Source organism: Athene noctua, chromosome 23 (genome assembly GCF_965140245.1).
Source record: "Athene noctua chromosome 23, bAthNoc1.hap1.1, whole genome shotgun sequence".
NCBI classification, from domain to species: Eukaryota; Metazoa; Chordata; class Aves; order Strigiformes; family Strigidae; genus Athene; species Athene noctua.
In genome coordinates this window covers 4,536,976-4,561,944 of record NC_134059.1, presented here as the reverse complement: position 1 = coordinate 4,561,944, position 24,969 = coordinate 4,536,976, and the positions used below count along the sequence as shown (strand labels likewise).

Here is a 24,969-nt window from a genome sequence, read left to right as displayed (position 1 = left end):
GTTGACTTCTGCAGTACCCAGTGCTTGTTGTTGAAGCAGCTCCATCCTGGACTTCAACTTTTTCTCCTCTTTTGAGACCTTAGAGTGAACTTTGAATTTTACTCTAAAGCATTAACCAGAAAAATTTTAAAGAAGTTTATGGCAGTGTGTTCTCTCCCCGGGGGACCATGCTCTGATGGGGACAGATAGCCTGGGCTCCAGTCCTCAGTCTGCTGCCAACTGGGTGGATCACTGAGCAAGTGACTTGTTTTATGCCCATTACACCACTCACCTTGGTTTTCCTTACTTCATGACTTCAGCTGAAAGAAATGCTGCTGGTTTTTCATATGGACACCCTGAAGCTTTTTATGCTCAGCATCAAAACCCAGCTCTGTTTAATATGTAAAACCACTGAACTCTGGCTTGGGTCAGGTTAGAAGCCTGTGCAAGGGGATGCACAGGTGCAGTATTTATAACTGCTCCAGACTACACGCAAGTCTCTCTGGCACTAGTTTTAACCATTAATTGCCCCTTTAAATCCAGCAATAAATTATTTGGGCAACCACACTGCATGAGCCCACTGCCAAAAATAAACCAGAGCCTGGGAATTACTCAGGTCCTCTTCATATGTCAGGACTGCTGCAGCTGGATGGGGTAGGGCACCTCCTGGACTCAGTCTGATTGGGTTTTTTTGGTGTCTCACATTTCTGGATGTAGTTTAAACCATCATCCTGCAAACGGTGTCAGTAGCACTTGAAATGCAGTGCATGCATTGGTTTGCTGTTTGCTTCTGAAGCGTGGAATGGTGTGTGGTGGTGTGTGGGAATGCCTCTGGATAAGCCTTCTGATCCTTGGCAAATTGGATTTTGTGGCTCGCTTCCCTGTCCTTTTGGATAAAGTTTCCCCTTAGCTGCCTCTCTAGTGGAGCTCGTGTCTGTCTCGGGACTGCAAAGCCTTTTATAATGCTCTGCCGAATCAGGAGTCACTTGGAGGGGAGAGACTTTCCATTTCAGAGCGTGCACCAGAGTCCCACCTGAAATGTGTTTGAGAGTAAGCGTGGTGCTTAGTTCACTTCTGAATTTCCACTTGGTCTGCATGAGATTCCTGTTGGTTTGGTGCCTTTCCTGCTGCTTTTATACACTGTGGTACAGAGTTTTTTCTGGCTAGAAGCCCTCTAGTAATGACTGTTGTTTCAGAAAAAACTAGTTCCTGCTTGGGCTGCCTCTCTATCACACAATGAATCCTAGCGATTCCATGCTGGGGAGGAAATGAAATGATCAGGAAAGGCCTACTTCATAAAGAGCAACAGTTGACTTTATTTTAAAGCCAGTTAAATTAGGTATTAGAGGGTACTGTTAAGTTCTACCCCTAGTTAAAGAAAACAATGCAGGAAAACGTACTGTATTGGCAAAAACGTCATTGTCTAGGCTTATAATAAATCCTGTGTAATTCTTGAATGTATTAAGTTTAAAACAAGCCAGCAGACAAGGAACGATGTGTTGTAACAGAGAGGGCGGCCTTCAGGAAAGGTGAATGGTTTCAATTTACTTGTAAGAAAATATGGATTTGAGTTTATGTGCCCTTTCTGGGAGAGGGTGGCAGTAGAAACCAAACTCCTTCAACAGCAAGTAAAGGGCAGCGCCAGCTTCTTACACGTGTGTTTCTCCACTGTTTTAAATAGGACACCTTGCAGGGGTTAGAGGGAAGATTAATCCTCTACAGGGTTAATCCTTAAATCCTTGGTGTTTGACCCTTGAACAAGGGAGGGATGTTAACAGTATTCTCAGAAGTGCTCGGAGACCACCTATTCTTTCATACGGTCTGTCAACAGCTGTCAGATGGAAATGATTTTTGGACCGTGAGGCATCAGTGTGGAATCACACTGGTGACCAAGAGCAGGCTCTGTATCCCACAGTCTTTGACTTACACCCCTAGTGACTCTTGCCACGGGGGGAAGAGGGTTTCCCAGACCCATCAAAATTCTTCAGAGGCGTGTGAATTAGCGGTGGCTGATGGTTTACTGTGTCTTGTGGTTAACTTTAATAGACACTTCTCCCTCTGAAGATGCTTTTTGGCAAGCACATGTATGGCTGAAAGATGTCTAGTAGCAGGAGAACGTGGGAGCTCTGATTTACAGCCGGGTGGTCTGATAAAGCAGAGAGTAGTGAATCCTTGTACCGGCTGCGTGCTTTGTGACACTAACCCCTCTGCTCGACGCGGTGCTGTGCGGTCCGTTCGCTGTATTACTGCTCTTAACCACAGCTGTCCAGCCACTGGTTTGCTTCCAGATAACCACCTTGGTGTGAGAACTCTGCTGAAACTTGTCCTTGCCAGCCCTCCGTCTGTTTGGTGTATGCCTAAGTGTTCCCTGTACGTTTTCTGTCTTGCAGCATCTGGAGAGGGCCAAATGTGAACTGCGTTGACAGTACTGGATACACCCCACTGCACCATGCTGCTTTGAATGGTCATAAGTGAGTCATCTTACAATGCCTTTGATCACAGGGGATACTGTGTGCTTTACAAGCTACGATTTCTGTGTAATTCATTCATCAGTCTTCACTGTTTCTACTGAAAACGTGGCGATGGTGCAGCACTACACCATCTTCAGGACAAGAAGTGAAGAACATCAGTGCAGTGAAGCCATAGAGGCATTGGCTGCTGCACAGTATGGTCATACATCTCTTTAAAAATTTGGCAAAACACTGAGGTTTTCAACCATCCTTCTATTCATAAGCAATTTGGGTAAGATATAACAACGTATTAAAGGTGGCTTCTCCAGTAACAGTCCTCTGCAGTCTGTCTGGTGTCCAATATGTTGCTGTGCCTGCACCACTTAAAACTTGCTTTACTCCAGTCTTCAGCGTGGTAAATTTTGTTTTGTTCATTGCTACTTAAGACACTGAGAAATTGAATAGAGTTAAAATCTTTATTCATCTTCATCGTGCTGGTGCAATTCACTTTTCACCAGGGCGGCTTGTGGATGACTTCAGTCCCTGTTCAGCTCCATTAGTGTGAAGGTAACATAGATCTTTCCTGAGCTCATCTCAGCAGTATGGCTTTCACACACACACATGCTCACCCTTGGACAGCATTTAATAGGAACACTTTAAAACCACATTTCAAGAGAACCCCTGAAATACTCCTGCTGAAATTAACTTTTTGTAAAATACTTACTGCGGAAAGTAAGCTGTGAAACGAAGACTGAATATCTTGTGGACTCAAGTTTCCTTCTCTTGCAGGGATGTGGTGGAAGTTCTGCTGAGGAATGATGCCCTAACCAATGTAGCAGACTGTAAAGGCTGTTACCCTCTTCACCTGGCGGCGTGGAAAGGAGACGCAGACATAGTGAAGCTCCTCATCCACCAGGGACCTTCACATACTAAAGTGAATGAGCAGGTCTGCGTATTTTTCTTTAATATGTTGTTGAATCGCTTCCCTTAGATGGAGGGACACGACTTCAGCTGACCCATGACTCTTCCCAAACTAGCAGCAATTGTTATAAAGTCCTACTTGCTAGTGGGATAAGAAGGGCTCTGCCTAAAGCAAATACCTCCAGTTCTGAGTTAGTGGTTGAATGAGTAAAGTATATATGTTTATATACATATACATAAATGAGACCCACTCAACACCTATGAAGTGGTCTCCTGCTTTCATACTGGGCTTCTGAAACTAACCCATAGTTTTTCCTTTCAGTTGGTGGATAGCTGAGAAGGTTTCTAGTTCTGTCAAAGGATACATTGGCTCCCTTCTTTGGGAACTAATCAAAGCAGCTTTGTTGAGTCTTTGTTTGGCCATGCGCTCTGAGCTACTCTCCTGGCTTGTCTCTAGCACTTGCTCCAGTTAACTAATTTGTCAGTTGTAAGGTAATTTGAACCCTGCTTGCCCCCAGATAAATCCCTAGCTTAATCTTTAAGAATTATTTTCTCAATCAGGCAAGAAAAAAGATCTGGTGGATTTCTTTGGTGGATTTCTTCCCTTTATCAAGCTGATAGTTTTTGGGTTAGGATGCAGAGGGATTGATTTGTGTGAGAGAGCAGTGGCTGCTGTGTCCACTTTGGAGGGCTGGCTTCTGTGTAACTCCCCTGTGGAAGTCAGCAGGTATCTTTACGTTTCCAGGGGAACTTGTGAAATGCTGCTGCTGAAAGACCCAAATATTTCTTTTGTTTAAGAGTTTTGGTATAAGGGAACTGGTTTACTGAGTGAGGCCAGCTGAGCAGTCTTACTGAACCACTTATGGCTGAGTGAGCTTGGGCAGACATGCAGTGACAGATCCAAATTGGATGGTTAAAGCTACAATAGCCCTTAGTTGTCCTGTTCCTGAGGCAGGAATATGCAATGTCCCTGTGAATCAGCTCCTAAGCCACTCAGGCTTTCATCCAGGAGGAGAGGAGCAAACCAAAATAAGTTTTTCTGCCTTAATACCACAAGGCTAAAAATGTATATTCATTCAGAAGTTAATTCACAGGTAGGTCATATACTCATGGGTCAGGTTTAGCAGAACCTGTCAAAGTCCAGATGAGCAGCTGGGAACTGTGAGTTTCTGCTGTTTAATTTTGATCTGGGTATATACTTTACAGAAGCTGAGTAGCAAACTCCCTTCTGAGTCAGGCTTAGGAGTCCTAATCCTGCTTCCAGCCATACTTTGTGGGGACCGAAGTGCCATGCTTAAGTTTCCTGTTCCTCAGTGTGATGGCTAACGTGGTGCGTCAGGCTGCTCCAAGGCTAAATGGTTGCTTCTAAACCATCACAAAATGGAAAATATGGTGGTAATGCTACTCACTACCCCTCTTTAATTGGGCAGAAATAACTATGAGTGTGTGTTTTAATGTCTTTGTTGATAGTTTTCCAGTTTGGGGCTGTGGTTAATAATGTCTTCAGGCACAGCTGCAGGCATTCAGCCTGTTTAAATAGGTTTGAGAAGTGTAGTTAGCTGTTTACAATCCATCTGATAAGAATTGACTGAGGGCCCTGAGTGTAAACTGTTCTGCTCCGAGTAGGGCAGGTACAGGGGAAACCTTTGCAAAAGATTAAAAGCTTAGTGTAATTCTCCCAGGTAATGTTTCATTAATGTCTGTTGAGTAGGAACCTTTTTAAATGAGAGAAATCAGCCGAATAGCCTGTGCTGCTTTTGTTTGGAGCCTTGTAAATGAAATGCACGGTGGTTCAAGTTACAGGCATCAGCAGCTGGAATGGCTTCTGCTGTTAATAGCTTTGACTGGAACAAGATGCTGTGTTCTGTCATTTCCACCCCTTGGGAGTCACCCATTGCTTTGTTGCTATATCTCACCCATTTCATGATCACATTTTTTTTTTCTTTTTCCTCTTCCTTTTTGTAGAATGCTCTTGAGATCAAAGAACTCAAAAAGTACGGCCCCTTTGACCCATATATCAATGCCAAGGTGTGTACTTTGCTGTCAGCATTTCACTGCATCATTACTCCAAGCTGCACTCGTGTGCTTCCAGGTGCAATGTCATCCAGTTGCAATAATACCTGTTCAGTTTGCAGCTGCTTGGGGAAAAGTAAAATGCAACCATTTATTTACTGTGGGTTTCTTTCTTCAAAGCAGTTATAGAAACATAATTTAAGGGAAGCTTTTCCTTACTTTCCTGGGGGCTCCTTCATTGCTTAGCCTTGTAGGACTCACGGTGATGGTCAGTTTGCTTGATTTGGCTGGATGACTTCCAAAAGGTAATGTTATTTCAATTAAAATGCTTTAGGCTTTGTTTCATGTGCTAATGTTGCTGATAAATGCAAAGAGAAGGAATTTTTTTTTTTTCCTGCTTAAACATGGATGCATTTTCTCTGTGGGCTGTTTGGAGTGAATTTTCATGCCTTTTCTCCTACAGAATGCATAATGCTGTGTCGTTTGAATGGACAGTTAATTCTTTTGGTGGTGGTGGTGAGAAGGGAAGGCAGTAATGTTCAAGCCTCCCTTCCCAAGTCCTTCATGTCCTGCTTATTGCATCAGTCTCTCTTTTTTGATGTTAAGTCTGTTGTGTCGTCTGACCCTTCAGCCCTAGTCTTCTGTTCCTGTTTTCTTGCCTATTTTGCTCCTCTCTTGCTTTTAGTTGTTCTTGAGCTACAAAAAGGCATGACATCAGCACTTACGATGCACCGAGGCTGAGCAATTGAGGAAGCAGATAAGAAAGTTCCTGGTGGTGTTTTCTCAGACACCATTTTTCATTTTTATTTATAGTGAAGCTGCAAGCCAGCGATGGCATAATAGTCTGCTGATTTATCATGAGATACTTCTGCTGTAAACCACCATGCCACAGTTGCTTCCAGCCAATTATTTTAGGTCCAGCCATCCATGGCAGATTTCTGTCTCTCAAAGTTTAGTTAAAACTTTCATTCTGCTTGATCCGCAGTGCCTTAAAAACACACATTCGCAGTTCCTGAGCTTGCTAACCGCTGGGAATTACGTTTGGTTTTTGCAGGCTTCTATTTTGGGAAATACTCTAGTGCATACCTCTTTAAGCACAAATATATTTATATGAAGTTCAGCCCTATTGGTGATTTTTACAAAAATCCAGATGAAAATTTTGCAACAAATGTCTTCTGCGGAAACATCATAGCGAGCAGTTCAGTTGCCTGAAAGGAGTTTTCTAAAGCCTTGACAGTAACAGAGTAAAGCCTTACACACTCCACCATTCAAATGTTGAATGAAGAGGGAATGTAAAGATGAGCTATATCGTGAGCTCACTTTCTTGGGGATTTTTGCTTATGAAGTATTATAATTTGGATTTTACATTTTTGACAAGTGCATTATTTTAAATTCTCAGTTCGGTTTTCAAGATGGCTGTAATGCTCTCAAGAACAAGGCGAGCATTTTTTAAATCTTTGCCTTGGTTTTAAGGAGAGAGATAGAACTCATACACAATCTGTTAGGTTCCTCACAAGTTCTGAACAGCTTTCTACCAGCTTCTGGCCAGGTTTGATGAAGAGCATGTGGAATCATACCCATTGTGCGAACCTTCATGTGCAAACCTTCTCAGTAGCCTGCCTGCAGGTGGGAGAACCACAAAAATGCCAGGTGCAGAGTGTAAGAGTCCTCGCTTAGTTGGTGCTTCCAGCTCCCATGCAGGATGGGATGTCATACAGAAATGATCGAAGCGACATGTTTCATTTTTCTAAACATTTTGGGATATTTAGAAGAAGGGGAAAGTATTTAGAGGGCTGAACTACAATTTAATATCCTGTTGAGGAATAGATAAAAAAGCTTCTTGCTGTCCTAAAAACTAAAGAAATAGTTAACTCTGTCTTTTTATGCCCCTTCCTTTTCAACATCTTCTGTTCAATAGGAGGTCCCTGCAGTCTGTTACAGCCTGAAGGACTTCTGAAAAGCAAATAATAGAAGCGGAGTTAAGAGATGGAGCAAGCAACTTTGCTTCAGTCACTCCTGCTATCTTGAATTTGGTTATTTAATTTGTATGAAGGAACCAACCAGTTGAGCAGAGCCAAAGTAGAAAAAGCTGTCACATAGCTCAGGTTTGTGCACTGGTCTTTTTTTAATTGGAAGCAAATGAATCATGCAGATTGGGTTTAAAGTGCTATAAATCTAAATGGGCTGCTGAGAAAAGTGGAAGCCTACCATCTGGAGTCTGCAAATGAAACCGGGCAGCGAACCCACCCGCAGAGCTCCCAAAAGCTTGTTGGACATATGGGGATTTTTTTTTTTTCTTCTCCTGAAATGTGTTTGGCATTGCTGGGCACCTGTAGGAAGGAATGAGGCCTGTTCATCCTTACTCTGCTCCTGGCAGTGCTGTGTGGGACACTGATGGAAGTCGTGTGCTGCAGGAGGGAAGGAGATGGTACAACTGACCAGGCAGCTCCAGCCAACTCTTCTGGCCTGCATTGTGCCCGAGGTTGTGATGTGCCTTGGGTGGCACCTCCTGGTGAAGTTTGGATTTTGCTTAATGTTTTTTTCTCTTTCATTTCGGCCTGCCTTTAATTGAAACTTTGTGGAGTGCATGCCTGCAGGACATCCCTGTTCTGTGCTTTAGGATCAGCAAATAGCAGGGTTTTGATAGGGCTCTGTTAGATATGCACACACAGGAAAAAAGCCTTCAAAGCAATCTTAGAAATGGGTTGGATGGGCCCAAAGGTCATGTAGCCTCTTTTCTCAGCCCTGTGGCAGGATCAGGTCTATCTAAACCATTCCTGACCAGTGTTTACCTGGCAGCTTCTAAAAAAACCTCAGATAGTGACAGCTCTATAGTCTCCCTTGGCAGTTTATATGACCATTCAAATCTTTGCAGGTTAGAAAGCGTGAAAACTTTCCCTTATTTAAACCAAGTCTCTCTTTCTTCAGTCAAAGCCCTCTTACAGCGTGTTAGGAACAGGCCTGCAGACAGATACACTTTAAGGGGCTGTAGTTTCTCCATTTTAGCATGTGATGAGGAGCATAAGGGCTACAGTATGCTGTATCTAGTTACCAGGGCTTGGAAAATTTGATGGAGCCCATATGAAAGCAGAGGCATTTCTGCTTGTGTTCCTATTTTGTGGTCTGTAGGCGGGCATCGTGCAAGCCCAGCTTCTCACTCCCAACTGTGCATTGGGGGGATGCTAGGATTCCTGCAAGAATGCAGCCCCCGGGCCCTGTTGAGTGCTCTATTTTTCTAAAAAGTTTTGGAAGTTGAACCCATATGCCTTCTGGCTGCTGGAAAGAAATCTTCTTTTTCCCTCTCTGATAAATATGTACGTCTGAGTGCTCATGTTCGTTGTGCAGGCTCCATTCTGGTTCGTGCTTGGAGAGGCAATGCGGGGAAGGGAGGCAAAGTCCCTTGCCTGGCTCAGCTCTAGTATTTTTGGCTGCTCAAAACTCTCCCAAAATGGAGGCAATAAAGACTTATGCAATAACAGGAATTTCCAGTACACAGTCTGTGGTGGGGAAAGACTTTCTGTAGTGATTCAGGGGAGTTTACCACCTGGTGATCATTCTTGCAGGAGGAAAGTCTGGGGATTTCACCCTGAGCATCAGAGCCCTGACCTGCCTAAGGAAAATTAGACTAAATTGCAATGAAGATGGGGGAATTCTCCAACAATTATGTTATTAAAGCATGTTGTGTTCCCATTTTGAGGCGTCAGGCAGGTGTTTGGAGTTGCTGCGTGCTTTAAAGTGCCCTTGAGGCATACGGCCTCTGTGCCAGGGAGGGATGAGACAGGGACAGTCCTAGCAGTGGAAATCCCTGGTAGCCAGGGCTGGCGTGGCATGAGCAGTGCATACCCCCATGGCTCTCTGGCAGATACCCGCTGCTCCAGAGGGGGGCTGACTTTCTCTATTTGTTCTGCACAAATTGGCAGCAGGCCTCCCCCTTGCTGTGGGGCAGGTGGAGGACCTCGTGCCCTGGGCTTGCTGGTACCTGGGTTCCATTCCCTCTCAAATAAGAACAGTGTGGTTTACCAACCTTTCAAATGCCTTGAGACCAGCAGCTTAGGCTGATGGCTAGGTGTGATCTCTGTAGTTCTCTATTCTCTCCCCTTCTCAGTCCGTTTGTATATTTTATGTGCAGACCTTATTCTGCAGTAACTTCTGTCCACTTGTATGTGCCTTCCCTCACCATGGCTGCCTCTGCCACTCCGAGTATAAAGCCTGTTGTCTGACTTTGAACTTCTGTGCTAACAGTGATGCTGTGCTTTCCTTACCTCCTTAAATATCTCACTTCTGCATGTGGCTGTTGCTCCTTCCTGCCTCCTTGGTCTTTGCTTTTATACAAGTTGCAGCTGCAGAGAGCTCCTCTCCAGAACTCCCTGCTTCCCTCACGCTTTTCATGTGGCTGAAAAATGATGCAAATACCAGATAAAAACAAATGGGAGTTTGCATGCATGACTCCTGTAATCCTTGGAATGACCTAACACGTTAATAGGCTTAAGGTACTTGTACAACAGAGCAAGTTCTGCAGCGTGGTTGTGAAACGGTGCAAAATACTGGCTGCTCCTGTGAGCTGGTGTCCACAAAAATGCATGTGCTCTCAAAGCAAAAAGGAAGGTATTTTGATCAAATTCAGTTTCTAACGGAGTATTCCCAATTTCATCAAGACAAGCACATTCTCTTTTGTTTTGTTTTTTTAATGGGAACTGTTCTTAAAATGACAAATTCAACCATGATTCTTCCAGAAAAAGTTGAAGTGTGTAACAGTTTGTACTGAAGTTTTTTGGGGTCAAATTGTTAGATAAGTATTTATCTAAGTCAGTACTTATCTAAAAAGTTAGATATTTAATCTAAAGTCCTTAAACTGAAATCCCTCTGTGTATAACACACAATAGTAAAACTAGAAACTTGAGGTGAATTTAATTTGAGAAAAGGCTCTTAAATGTGGCAGTGTTCCTATTTTGCACCTGCAAGGGAAATGTGTTAGGTTGCTTGTCTTTCAATGCTTTGCATTGCTGATTTTTTTTAACCTGACAGATGCTGCATGAGTTAATTGGGTCTGGCTTTCACTGTGGAGGTGTTCTCTTGTCGCTTGGACATCTCTTCCCTCAGCTGACCTGAGACCTTGGCTTGTTAGTGGAGTGATCTAATTGCAGTGCTTTCTAATTCACAAATTGCATGTAATTTAATGCACCCTTTCTCTAACCAGCCAGCTTGCGAGCTTCAGAATTGAAAAGGTGGAATGATTGTTAATAATCAGGATAAGTAGGATTTGAAACAATTGAAGTTTAAATCTAAAATGATGACAATTAAGCCCCAGCAGATAGAATTCATGCTGCAGTTTGCCTACGGTATATTGCAGCCTTTTGATTTTGTGGAACCTCAGAGTGTGGGATGGTGCCAACAAAGAACAGACTGCCTTCCCCAGGTGCTAGCAGAGTTAATGGGGAACCAGATGCAGCTCGGCAATCCCTTAAACTGTAGTGTGGTCCCTTGATTTTGACCTCAGTGCCGTGGAAGCAAGCTATTCCATATATAACACCTATTTCCCATAGAGCAGATTTCCCATATCTGAGTAAAGCTTATTGTTCTGGCTGGTTTTGAAGCTTTTACTGGGTGGGTCAGTTGATGAGTTCATGAGGGGTTGGCTGTGCCTGGTAAATGCCTAGTGAGATGGTGAAAACATTGCTCCAGGCTCTGTTTCAAACTGGGCTCTCTGCTTCCCGACTGCTTTTTTTTTTTTTTGTCTTGTTTTTGCATTTAAACTTCAATGGTTTGAGTGAGGCACGGCGCAGCTCTGTTCTCCCCCGTTCTGACGCGCTGGCGTTTGTGACCCCCCTCCCCAGAACAACGACAACGAGACGGCGCTGCACTGCGCCGCCCAGTACGGCCACACAGAGGTGGTGAAGGTCCTTCTGGAGGAGCTGACCGACCCCACCATGCGCAATAACAAGTTTGAGACTCCCCTGGACCTGGCCGCGCTCTACGGGAGGCTGGAAGTCGTGAAGATGCTCCTGAACGCTCACCCCAATCTTTTAAGCTGCAACACTAAGAAACACACTCCCCTGCACCTGGCAGCTAGGAATGGTCACAAAACTGTAGTCCATGTCCTCCTGGATGCTGGCATGGATAGCAACTATCAGGTATTTGGTGTTTCTGTGTTTGGAGGGCTGCTCTGATTGCTGGGGGGTGGAGAACCAGTGTCATCATGGCACGGAGAGCTGCACTTCGCCCTCCTCCCAGAGGGATCGTTGATGAAAGTTGAGCGCTGGCTTTGTTTTGCTCTGGGTTGTTTGTTCGGCTCTTGGTTGCTCTGAGAAGCTGCTCAGAGGGATTCTGGTGCTGTGCATGCTTCACACCTGCTTGTTAGTGGGACAGAGAGCCCCAGGCATGTAGCGAGGGGGGGAGAAAACCTTTTGCCTGAGCTATTCTGCCCCTCAGTACTGTGAGCTTTTGATAGTGATGGAGGCAAACTGTGTCTCTTCCTGTCAAGCCACCTGTGGATATGCTGTTTTCACAGCAATAGCTTGTATGCGATGGTCTTTCCTTTTCAGGACATGACCTCTTGCTCACCTGCAGGGTGAGAGCAAGTCCTCTCTTGGGTCTCTAACCCGGGCCCGCATGTCTTTCTGAAAAGCCCATCCCCATTTTCCATTCCAAACGCTCAGCACTGTAATAATACTGATAGTCTGTCCTCAGCTGGAGATTGTGTTGCCCACACTTTGTATATTTATGGCTTAATAAATTATTTATTATGCTGTATATTTATTGCTTCTGTAACCTTTTAAAACTTGCCTCCATCACCATTCCCCACTGTCTAGCTTCATGCTATTTTCCTGTTTTTCCATTTAATTTGCAGACTGAAAAAGGCAGTGCTTTGCACGAAGCTGCTTTGTTTGGCAAGACAGATGTGGTGCAAATATTGCTGGCTGCAGGTGAGAGAGCGATCCCCTTCTGAAGCAATAACTTGACAATCCCTTCACCCAGAGCTTCAGGAAACCCCTTTAGAGTGGCAGCATGTCTCTCCAACCAGCTATCAAGGTTCCTCAGAGAGAGGAGAGGTTAACTCTTGGTGTTCAGCTTTAGGTCTGCCTCTCTACAGCATTTTTTAGCACATACCCCCCCCACACACACCCCCAGTGATGATTACAAATACAGAATCTGACTTGATGAAAGACATTAATTTGCACATAGAAAATATTCTTCCTTTTACCTTCTCTACACCTATTGCCATAGGTATTGATGTGAACATAAAGGACAACAGAGGCCTGACAGCTCTGGATATTGTGAGGGAACTTCCTTCTCAGAAAAGCCAACACATAGCAGCTCTTATTGAAGGTAAGTGGTGTAGCTCTGTGTGTAGGCAGGAGAGAAAAGTCTGGGGTGCTAATTGTGCCAGTGCAAGTACAGGGCTTTGTTCTCTAGTCCTGGAAAGTGCTGAAAGCAAAGCAGCTTCAGGTCAGGTCCCTTGATGAGAATCTTACAGGTGTTGGAAGGAATGATGCTTAAAAGCTTGGGTGAACTGTCTCCAGACCAGATCTTTGCAGGGGGATGTCTCGGGGGGATTTAGGGGGATTAGCTTCTTTGCTGAAGGAGTGTGGCATGACTTTTACAGTTTAAACGGGCTTAATTGAGCTTTGTTTAACTCACTTTAGAAGTTAATTAAAATTAAGGATAGCCTAAATCTGCTTGCAGAATGTAAAGTAACAGATTTAGAAATGGTTTTGGATTAACTATCCTTTATGTGTTTGTGTAGGCAAATAGTCTTAGATCCTACTCCTCACTTCATTGTGAGGCTTGGGCATGGATTTTGCAGATGAGATTTACAGAAATGGCCTTGATTACTTGTGGTTTATAAAGGAGCTTGGGCCTCTTGTGTTTGTCCAAGTTAGGGTATGAAATGTGGCATCTTAGCTCAATTCATACCTTGTAATTACGCTGTCTCAATTTCCTCTCAGCTGTGGAGAGAAAGATCAGAAGCATATGCAACTGGTGTACATTATTCATGCTTAGTATTTGAGAGCTTTACAGGTTCAAAGCACTTTGCAGACTTTTAATTAAGCTTTGCCTCTGAGGCTGATAGGTATTATCTCTATTCTGAAATTGAAGACAAAGACGGGCTTTAAAACTGAGGTTCTTGCAGGTAAATGGTGTTAGTTTGCTCCTGTGAGCGAGCTGGCTGTGTGAGATGTTGCTGCCTGACTTGATTTATGTGAGTTTAATGTTTCTAGCTTTGCCTGTGTTTAGGGGACTCCAGCTAGAATTGCTTTCTCTTGTCTTATGACTCCAGAAGACCAAAGTACATCTCTGCTTAGTGATGTAGCTCGTGTCTACAACATGAAGTAATCTGCTCCATGATGTTGGGTCTGTACAGGAGCTTTGCAGCTTCGTGATTAAAGACTGTAAAAGTTCAAAGAACCATCCTTAACCTTGTTCATGTGATTAAAGAGGCTGCCCGGTTCTATTTTTGGGATCTGAGCCGCAAGTTTTAATAATGTACTTTGGTTATTTTTTGGAGACTAAATAAGCTGACAGTTGGCCTTCCATCCACGAGGGAGGAGGTACCATATGCTGAAGTGGACGTAGAACTAGATTGACATAAACTGACCCTGTCACCCCACTTCATTGCAGATTACACGACTGGGAAGAAAAGTGCCAAAGCTGCAGAGAAGACTGTTCAAGCACCGCTTGTTCCAGCCACTGATCCCGTGTGCCGAATATCTCAGGGTAGGCTTCCACACAGCACAGCAGTCCCTAGCACTCTTCTCCCTGCAAGTGCTGCCTTCCCAGGAGCAGAAGCTCCACGTGATGTACTCGCGTGTCTCTTCCTCTCGCAGGTGATGTGGAGAAAGCAGTGACAGAACTGATCATAGATTTTGATGTGAACCCAGAAGAGGAGAGCCCCTATGAAGCTTTATACAATGCAACGTCCTGCCACTCCCTGGACAGCCTTGCCAGTGGGAGATCTTCAGATCGAGAGTCTGTGAATAAGGAAGCAGAGTCAACTGGTCTCAAAGCAGCAGGAGTCAGGCCTGTATGTAGCTCTGTGTGCTTGTCTCTGCTTGCCTTAGAAAGACAGGTAACTTACTCTGTTTTCATGATTTTTCCAGCAAGCTGCCAATCCCCCAGCTTGAGGAAATCTTTAAACCCATCCCTGACGTTGATTAGAGCAGGCAGGTTCTTCTCCTTTTTCACAGGCGTGTTTACATAACCTCTCTCGTGAACACGAGTAGCCACTTCCATGTGCCTGACTTTCACCTGGTGTTGTATCCTTCTGTTTGCTGGCTGTTGCACTGGTGCCTCTGAATTTTGGTTCATCAGGACATTGCACTTAGCTGAAGGGCTGACCTCTTGTCTAGAAGAAAGCTTTGGGAACTTGCATGTGGAGCATTTTTCTTATCTCTCTTGCTCCCTGGTTTGCCCAAGAGAAGACTCTCAAGAAATTATCTTTAAGAATATCCTGTTGGAAACTAATTGGCAGCGGAAACATTTTTTTTTTTTGGTGTGTATTACTTGCAGAAATCTGTAGAGGGTACTCAAGGCTTTATAAGTCAATGCAAAGCTCCTGGAACTGTCTCCAAAGAAGTCTTCCTCACCTTCTGTTAGTTGCAGGCAGTGGCAGTGCTGCTATGGGGCGGATGGAGTGCTGGCCTTGCAGCATGCTGCCTCAGCTTCGGGGTTTGTTTTCAGGTTGGTTTTACAAAAGCCTACTCTGTGGATGTATTTTCGGACAAAAGGCAAAGCAGCAATGAACAATTAAACTGCTGGTGGTACTGTAACCATGATTCCTCTCTCCAAAGAGGTGCATCCTTTTTCCTCTGCTATTAGCAAATATAGTGAAATGAGACAAAAAGTTTAGAAGACTGGCGTTTCAGCCAGATCTCTCTTCAGGGTACGCAGGGCACTATTCTGTTACTTACTAAATCTGGCTGGCATATCCATCCATGTGCTGTCCTGTGCTAATAGTGTCTGATGAGAAATAAGCTCAGCTCTGTCACAAGTAAGAAAAGATGAGAGGCTGAACTGCAGTGAAAAGGGAGAAGAAAGAGGGGACGTGCTCCAGGAGCTTGCCAGAGCTTCTCCCAAGTCTTCCTCGAGGTTTTGGAGCGAGGGGTTTGCCTCTGCCGTCTTTCCCTTTGCCATTAGATGGAGCCGTTGCAGGGCAGGAGATGACCCAGAGCTGTGTTCAGCTCTGCATGGAGACGAGGCAGCGCTGCTCTTACAGCCCACAGGCAATCTTGGGGTATTTGAGGAATGCAGTGCAGCATTGTTTCTTGATCTCTAGGGTTTTTCACTATAAAAGGTGCCTCTGGAATCACTTATTCTTGTTACTGTTTCATTAAGACACAAGCGATGAGTCTTCCCTTTCTATCCATTTGCATGAGCTCATTACTGACCTTCACTGTGAAAGCTCTGCCATTGAGATTACCAGTCTGGGTCTGAATGAACTGGTTTAAGTAACGCAGCAATAAACCTGTGTAAACACCACTTCCACCAGAGCAGTTTCATTCTCCCGAAAGCACAGTTGTGCTCACGTGGGTCTGAGCTGGCCCTGTGCAGCCTCACTGCCCCCGAGCAGGAGCGGGTGGTCTGTTCCCGTGGCAGTCCAGCCCCAGGACCTCAGGAAGGGTGCTCTGCCCAGATAGGTGTCCTGCTGGAGAGGAGGAGGAGGAAAGGCAGCAACCATTGCAAAGCTCTGTGCTGTTAGGACTGAACTTTTCCTCCACCCAGCTTAATCTGAGGAGGTCCTTACCATGCTGCATTCACAGCAGTGTGGACTTAGCCTTGGTGGAAGCAGAGGGGGGTGTGCTTTAACACAACGCTGTTGACAGTGGTCTTCTAAACCCTAGAGAGAACGTCCACCGCCGCCTGCCAAGCCACCGCCCGATGAAGAGGAGGAGCAGCAGCAGCACGTGGAGAAGAAGATAGGCCACGGTGCTTCCTGTGAGGTATGTGGGGCTTGATCTGTTGGTTTTTTTTATAGCAGTGGCGTTTAAAGATCAGTTTTAATAATCTGGAAGGAGCTAAGTATGATGCTACCTCCCCTGCTAGTGGGGTTGTGGCTCTGAAGTACGGTCACTCCAGCATTGCTGCTGTCACTTGCCATGGGAACTTCCTTTGCGCGTTTGTTCCAGGGCACCTCTGTGTTGACCTTCAGCCTTACTTTCTTATTCTTGGCTGAGAATTCCCTTAGGAGGAGTTTTTTCTGCATCACGTTACGATGTGGACTGTTGCCTACTTGTAATGATCCCACCAAATGTCTCTTCATTTGAGACTGAAACCCAAAGGGCCGTGGCTTCCTGCTTCCTCTTAGCCTCCAGCCGTGAAGGGGATGCGTGGGCTTGTGGGTCCCGCTGCCTTGGACAAGGGTCAGGGGCTTGAATTCAGCCGAGAACCTGGCCCAGCAGCTGTTACAGCTGTCTTCTGGAGAGGTCAATGCCCATGAGCTGCTTTTTGATGAAACTAAAGCTCTCCTGTTCTGCACTGTTGCTCCTGGCCTTTCTATTGCTCTTTTATTCACCAGCCTGTGAACCTCAGATGTGAGGGCTCTCCGGGAGACCCATGTGTGGGGGGGTGTGAAACCACAAATCTGTCTTGGCAACTTCTGCTGACACCCAGGAAAATCTTCAAAGCGAAAACAAATCTTGTGGATTTCCTTGCTTTTCCAAATGCAGTAGGTTTGTATGTAAAACAAGTGGAGTGTGTGCTGCCTCTAGCTGTCAGAACAGACTCCAGTTCACCAGACACTTGGCTTTGAATGTGTTGATCTGGTGAAGTTCCTACAAGGCATAAACGTGATCTGTTTTCTGATGTGTGTCAAATCTACACGCGACACAAGTAAACCTTATTTTCTTTAATAGAACTGACTTTAGAGAGAGAGAAAATAAAGCTCCAAACAGTGCATAAACAGTAAAACTGAAATGTGAAATTGTGGGCTGATCTTTCCACTGCTCTTAAAGTGACTTTGCAGGGTGTGATAACCAGTCCCGTGGCGGAGGAGAGCTGGGTAGCAGGTCACAGCATAATTGGAGAGCAGAACTTGTTTATGATGATAAACACGAGGGAGGGAAGCGTGCATTGACTGCTCCTGCTGAGTTATCTTGCCATATTTAATTATAAAACACCTGCTGTGTTGTCCTGCCATTAACAGCTTTGGAAACATGATCCATTAAAGGAAATTTTGTTGGCAAATAGACTTGTATGCAAAGTGACTTGCCGGGGAGATCTTGATTTGCCACCAGTTTCATTGACAGGCCTTACAGACAGTGTGTGTCACTGCCTGGAAGTGACCTTCTAGACGTACCAATAAGGCACTTTGGGGTCTGATTCTTTTTCTTTGCTTGCTGCTTCTGGGGTGCTCTGCTTTTCTGACTCTTGCTCATTATTTATCATCTCAGAACATGTTCTCCCTGGGTTGGACAGGCGTGAACAGGAATACACTTAGGGAATGCTGGAAACGTCTTGGAGCAGCATCCTGATCTGCCATCCTCCAGACCTGCTCTTGCATTAGAGCCAGGACAGTTAGTCATTGAATTTTCTGGGGTTGGGCCAAACTCTAGTTTCTAAAGTAGTCTTTTTATTCCATTGCCAAGATGGGGCTATCAGGCGAAACAGATGTGCGTAAAGGAGAAACTTTTCACTTTCATCATGGAAAAACAGTACAAACAGGCAAAAGAGCTGATTGTTTGGAGGTGCTTGAGTGCCTTCTTTCACTATCTGCAGAAACCTTCTGGGCTTGTAGATGAATAAGAGTCTGCATTGTCAAATTAAACTTCAGTTTGGTTTGTTTACTACTCATTTCTGAAAGGGAAGCGCAGACAAAAGCCGAGGCGCCATGGTTGTTCTAGCAGCTTGGTCTGCAGTTCTGGTGGGGGAGGAGGGAGAGATGAGGTGAGTTACCCTTTCAAAATCTTTCAAAGTCCACTGCTGTGGATTAAGTACACTTGAAAGAGCATGCTCTTTACCAACATCTTATTTTTGGCCTTTGCTAATAGTGAATATTTATACATGTTTAACCCAACACATAGAAATAAATGAAAGATGAGCTGGAAGAAAGTTTTATTTGATTTTGTTATTCCTGGTTGTAGAGCCTACAGAGCAAGCACAGTTCTTCAGCAACAGTGGTCTTCATTTTGAGCAATTTTGAACCTGAAATTCTATTTGAAGCTTGGAAGGATGAGAGATGGAGAAAATAAAGTGTAAATAGGCCTATAAATGCACGCACAAAAGTTTCAGAAAGCAAAAGCTGGGAACTGTGTGCTGGTAGGGCGCTACTTCTTTGAATGTGTTCAGTGCGTTTGAAAGAGGACAGCACAGTAATCATCATCTGCGGGAGTCTTAGGAGTACACTAATGCCTGGCTTGAGGTCCAGGCTACAACTGTTATCACAGGCTGCTGCTGTGCAGTATTTTTCCAAGATCTCTGGCAAGAGCCTGTTACCTACTGTTATGGTCTGATGTTTTTGTGCCACCATCTGGTCAGAAGTTTTTTTTTTCCTTAATTTGCTTATTATGAGCTCCTTCACCTGAGGAGATCTGCCTGACGGCTCATGCTCAAAGCAGGTAGAATAAATACTTTCTTCACCGGACGTAGCCCGTTTCCTCCCATTGAAAAAGTTGATTTAAAAGCCAGCTGGGCTTACACAGAAGCAGTACAGGGATGTAGGAATCCTGTCTGTGCTGCTGACTCCCGAGTGTCTCCCCCAACAGCCCCTAAGCTTCCAGAGGTCCTGACTCGACTGCAGTCAGGTAGGTACCTATTTGCCCTTGAAGGAACGCCGATGCTTTCGCTTTGGGGAAGAAAGTGGAGGTGGTGCTTAGTCTGCTGTCTAGACAGTGGCAGTTCCAGGAGTCTGTGAGCAGTGTGAGAGCCCTCCCTGAGGGGGTGTTTTGTTCAGACCTGTTCTTCCCAGTCTTGGCAGCAGGTCGGGTTCTCTTGCTCTCTGGCTTGGCTTTGACCCCACCGCGGTTGACTGGGCTGCAGTAGGCACTCACGGCTCCTGGGTCAGGGCTGTGTCAGCCTGCCAGGGTCTGGCCAGGAGATGGTGCTGAAAGGCAACTGACCACGCAGGAAGGGTGCCTTGAAGCCCAGTTCAGCCCCATTAGCACTGGGACGGCACATGTGGCTCTCTGGGGATGTTGAATGCCTCTCATTCTTGGCTTGAGGTAGACCAAAATGTGCGAGTCTGCAGCAAGACTCATTTGGATCCTGCAGCAAGACCAAATCCCTGCACATGGATGGTGGCTTTCCAGAGCAGCTTGCTTGGAGGCTCTGCCAATATTACAAACAAGCTCTAATCAGAAGCTTTTTGGGATTTAAATGAGCACAATTGCTGCTGCATATCCTGAGGTTAAACTGGGTTTATACAGTGTTGCCTGAGAGCTCTTTAGTCCTAAATATGCAGTGCATCCTGAAGTTAGAAATGCTAGATCTGAAGCTTCTGAGAAGGTGGCAGGGATTTGGGCTTTTTTTTTTTCCCCAACCATGTCCTAATAGGGCCAGGAACTAAATAGTGAATGACGATGCAAATTCCAATAGCAACAGTAAGTCTGAGTGGGGATGAACAGGAATAACGGTCTCAGCTCTTTTCCCCCCTCCAGGCTGTCTGCAGACCTTGCACAGTGAATCAGTTGGTCAGTGCTAGAAAGCTGTCAGCAACATTAAATACTAGAAAATAAAGGGGGTTTGGGTGGCTCTTTTTGAGGGGAGGCGGAGGAAAAAGGACGTTTTGGATCACGCTCCACAGCGAAGGTGTTGCCTCTGCCAATTCCTTGCTTAAACCATGGCATAAAGAGGCCTTGTGCTTTATTGCTGGGATAAATAGCATTGCTTTGCGGAGCACTACATTGTGCTGTTTTTCATTAGGCCTCTGTTGCACGAGGAAAGAGCAGAGGAAGTGGAGCTGAGGAAGAGGAACACCCTTACGAGTTGTTGCTTACAGCAGAAACTAAAAAGCCAGTTGCGGTGGATAGGAAAACAAAAGGTAAGTGACCATCCAAAAAGCAGAGCTGTTCGCTTAGATGCATGTAAGGGAAATACAGAGGGCAGAGAGTAACTGGAACAATTAAACTCTATTGGGTGTGGTGGCTGGATTGCAATTGTTTTGTTTCCTGCTAATCTTCACTTTTATAAAGGAGAGATCTAAATGTTCCTGTACAAAATGTACGTGGAGGAAGGGCAACTCTGCTGTTCTGACAACGAAGAGATTGTGAGGACCTATTCTGTTAACTTAGAAAATAAGCAAATCTAGTGCACAGTCAGGAAAAGCAGAGGGGTGAAGCCTGTGCCATGTTGTTACAAGTGAGATGAAGCAATGCAAGCTTTTAAATGAGCCGTGTTCTCCATCCAGCTGAATTTGAAGACCTGCTGGCGTTGCATGTTCATATCAGCAGATGATTGGCCCTGCTATCCTGGTCTTAAAGTCAACATCTTGCTGTGTATTAAAGCTAATTCGAAATGTTAACTAACAAAGGAGGAAAACATACATGTGTAGAGCAAACCCATTTCTCGAACTCACTGAAAATCCACTATATAGCCACGTTAAGTATCAAACTAGTCTCTCTTCTTCCAGAGGGACTTTTCTGCTTTACAAAGGATCTGGGAACACTTTATCTCCTGTGTTTGGCTATTTCTGGGCTTTTTGGCTTTCCTTTAACAACAACCAAATTTGTTTAGAGGAAAACCATCTCTTGCTTTATTCAAAACTCCTGAGCAGGAATTTGGAAGGATTTAATTTGGACTCTAAACCTGGAAACCATCTCACTTTTAGGATAATGAGGACTGGATGTGATGCCTCGTTGACTGTCCTGTAAAACCTGCAGCTTTTTTTCCCCTTCTTGCAGCATGATAGCTTTCATTCCTTGAGTCCTGCCGCTCTCCTAGCTTGTATAGGGGGGCACAAGAGGTCATTGTTTTCCCACCAGCATTTGCCAAAGCCACTTGCTGCTGGAGGCAAAGTTAGGATGCTTTTCAGGTTGGCACTTAGCAGTCTTGGCCAGGAACAGTCCTTGGGCAACAGCCACTGAACCAGAAACTTTCAGGGTATCTTTTCAGTGTGCAGCTATTGCTGGTGGTTCAAGTGCAAGCTATGCTGGACTGCTTTGCTCCTTCCTCTGGCTACTGTGTCTAGGCTTAATTAATAGACGGGAAGGTGTGGTGTAGTTGTGTCAGATTAAAATAAAATCTCCAAGTAATGTATCTGATGGTTGGTGATGCAAATCTCTTCCTCTGAAGACATGGGCGCTGCAGGCCATCTAAGCCCCATTTCATGGAGAGGTTGCAGGAAGCATCTTTATAGCCTGTTAAGGATCCAGAGCAGAGTCCTCCCTTTAATGTACAGCTAGAAAGATGGTAACTGTGACTTCAGGCTTTGCAGTCTGTGGAGAGTGTTACTGTGTTTGTAACAAACCTAGAGCCCTCTCTGTTGCAGTGGGAGAAATACAAGGATACAGTTGAGTTTTCTCATCTTCCAGGACATGGCTGCTCTTAAATGCAATTAGCTCCGTGATTAATGCGGTGGAGCCTTTGATCTGGTGGAGGTGAAGAGCTGCTCCGAGGGGGAAGGGGCCCAGCAGATGTATTTCTCATCTCTTGCCTGCCTTAAGCTTGCCAGAGCCATCTCCCATTGCTCTTCATGGTGGACCTGGAGAAAGGGGCACGCTTGTTTGTCCCCCTTCTCCAGAGGGTACCAGCTGTTTTCCAAAACATCTTGGAGTGATCCCTGTGGCACGACTGCACGTGTGGCAGCGTCCCCAGCTGGCAGCTCTCCCCAGACTGCAGGAGCAGCTGAGCTGTGACAGGACCCCATGTCATCTTTCACCTGCTGCTTGTCCTCTTGGGGACTTCAGGCCTCTTGACCCCAGTAGGAAATGAGGCACCAACTACTTTTCTCTTTTAGCACTGGCTATTTTTCTGTTGTGTTGTTCATCCTTGCTTTCTGTCACAGCATTACAGGTTGCTTCTTTCTGCATAAGAGTTTCATAACTGCTCTGCATCAGCTTTGAAATCTGCTTTATTACCCTGGGAACAAAAGGAAATGTTTCTGGCTTTTGCGGTAGCTGGGGTCAGATGCCAGAAGGGCCTGTGGAAGCAGACATAGCTGAGTATGAAATGCAAGGTATATGCTGATGGCAGGGGGAGAAGAGGCGGTAGCAGAGTTGTTTTGGCAAAAAGTTAAACAAGGGCCGAGTGAGGGAATGAAGCCCTAATTGGGGTGTTGGAGAATTTTCCCACCTCTGGATCAGAAGGGTCCTGGAGCATCAAAGGCAGCAGCTCAATCCCAAGACAAGGAGCAGGCTGAAGCATGGCTTTGAATTGCTTCTTGGCCCTCGATCTGAGAGGCCGGACTTCTAGATGTTACTTGAGTTCTGGAGGAGCCTTTGGTCAGAAGAGAAGGACTCTTAATTCTTGCGGGCCATTGAGAAGGGCTTTTCAGGGCAGCTGAAAGGCTGAATTTCAGGCACGCTGGTTTTAATGGTGCCTTTCATATGTGATAGCTGCCTTTGTTCTTCTTGCTGCAAGTTGTCTTGTATCCAGTGACTAGATGAATGTGGTATTATCCGCCTGGCTTTGGTTGCCTTTTGTGTATGTTACAGCAGTTTGCTGTCACATGCTGGAGCACTGGGAAAAGTTGGCCTAACATTTTGGGCAAAGTATCAGAAGTGGTTTGAGCCAAATGCTTTCCCATCCCCTTTGGTAAGGAAACTACGTGCAATCGCGTGCATGAAGTCAGGGCATTCAGTCTGTAACGGGATTTGTAAATAGGCCAAGAGAGGGGAACTGACCAGGAGGAGACTGTACAACTCCTGCTGCGTTCAGAGGGATCTGATGGAGGAAGAATACGGAAAATACTTCTGAGTTTTGATGTCTGGCTGGCTTCTCAGGAGAGTCCTCCACAAGTGCTGTCAGCAGTAACCACCTGCAGGTAGGACTCACTTGGTTCCTTCTGATAGTTGTTAAAAACTAATATTTCTTGAGGTTCTGCTGTGCTGCTTCCATAGGAACCTCAGCTTTAATCATAGAATGGTTTGGGTTGGAAGGGACCTTTAAAGGTCATCTAGTCCAGCCCCCCTGCAATGAGCAGGGACATCACTGAAGTCCCTACTTTGCCCTTCATCCTGCTAGAGTTTTTCTTTATGGTTATAGTGGCTCAACCAGATGTATGATTGTTCTCTAAAACAGAGATCTGAAGTGAGGCAATGATAAAAAAAAACCCACGCTGCAGAGACTTAAAAGATCTTTGAGAGCCAGAGTATGGCTAGAGCAGCAGTGGGATGGGTATCACTGTTGGGAATCTGTGAGGACACATGCTATCGCAAACAAAGGTTGGAGGGGACAGAAACCTCTTGGTTTGCTGTGAGACGAGTGTTAAGTGCAGAATCGCAGCCTACATGCCCTCCCTTGTTTTCCTCATGGCTGGAGGACAGGCCCCTTGGGTCAGTCTTGGGCCCAAGCCTACATCTCTGCTGTCATGATGTATTTAGAAGCTTCTGTGCAGAGTCACATTAGCGATCTCTTTAAGAAACTACGACAGTGTTTTCTTGCCCTTTCTTAAAAGGGGAGTAGGGAAGGGAGCACAAAAGGGCACAAGTTCAGGTAAATTTTGGAGGATGAACTGCCCAAATTGTCTGAGCTTGATGAGACTGATAGGGGAGCACACTGTACCTCGCATGCAGTACCTCGCTGTGTAAGTGAGGCTTTTGTTTCAGTTTTATTGCAGTTTTGCACCTCTAAAGTAGAACCCTAAAGGCCAGTTTTCTTTCCTTCTCTGGCCTTCTATGCCATGGGAGAGAGATTTGCATGCTCCTCACTTCACAAATTCTGGCATGATGTAGCATGGGGAGCCTTTTTGATCTGAAAGTTAGAGGCTAGCATATGCCCGTGCTAGTTTTAAGGTTGAGGAGCTTGAGCAAAAAGCAGCTGCAATAAGAGCTTCATTCCCCTAATCCAAGGGCATGAAACAAATCTTGCTGATGATTGATATATAGGGAAAGAAATTCAATGAGGCAGGGCGGTTGGAGCTCAGTGTTAGGAGTTTGGGGAAGTGCTTTGTATCTGGAATCATCAGGCTGCTGGCAGGGAATCTAAGTGAATCCTCCCTGGGAAGCAGACAGTCTGTACCCAGAAAGGGGCTCCAGTTCCCATTAGGTGCTGGTAGTTCCTCCTGTTGGTGAAACCTGCAGCAGGCGTTGGGTGAAGAAGTCAGGATCAGTCCTGTGTCTCTGCTTGGGTGTCAAATGGGCAAGGGGAGTTGGACAGAAGTCCCTGTGTTAAGGACAACTCCCTTGCTGAGTTACAAGGTGTAACTGGAGGAGAATGCTTTCAAATCCCTGGAAGTGCAGTAGAACTGGGATATTTCTGCTTTTCTAGCACTTAAATATTATCTTCCCCTTCTTCAAATTTGCTGCACAGTTGAAAAATGAGGACCGTTCATCTTTTTGCCATGAGAAAAGTGATCAGCACATGAGCTGAAACATGTCAGTAACCTATCCCAAAAAGGTACAGACAGCTTCCTGGGATGGCCAGTGGTTGTTCTGGCCTCTCTGCTACCTGTCCTGAGGCACCTTTAGTTGAAACCCCAAAAGGATTCATTGAAGCCTCGGCATCCCCTCGGCATCCC

At 45.3% G+C, this 24,969-nt stretch overlaps 1 protein-coding gene across 4 annotated transcripts in view; it reads left to right on the top strand.

The window, feature by feature from the left end:
* Positions 1–24,969, top strand: part of ANKS1A (ankyrin repeat and sterile alpha motif domain containing 1A) — a 110,033-nt gene that overhangs the window by 25,041 nt on the left and 60,023 nt on the right. For 3 of the 4 annotated variants that reach the window (XM_074925659.1, XM_074925660.1, XM_074925658.1), the window contains exons 2-11: positions 2,370–2,450; positions 3,219–3,375; positions 5,316–5,378; positions 11,198–11,494; positions 12,211–12,286; positions 12,588–12,689; positions 13,983–14,078; positions 14,189–14,385; positions 16,202–16,300; positions 20,217–20,334. In XM_074925659.1, the coding sequence (XP_074781760.1) occupies positions 2,370–2,450; positions 3,219–3,375; positions 5,316–5,378; positions 11,198–11,494; positions 12,211–12,286; positions 12,588–12,689; positions 13,983–14,078; positions 14,189–14,385; positions 16,202–16,300; positions 20,217–20,334 (1,286 nt within the window). The remainder of the gene's footprint in view (positions 1–2,369; positions 2,451–3,218; positions 3,376–5,315; positions 5,379–11,197; positions 11,495–12,210; positions 12,287–12,587; positions 12,690–13,982; positions 14,079–14,188; positions 14,386–16,201; positions 16,301–20,216; positions 20,335–24,969) is intronic. The other variant, XM_074925661.1, reaches the window with a different exon arrangement.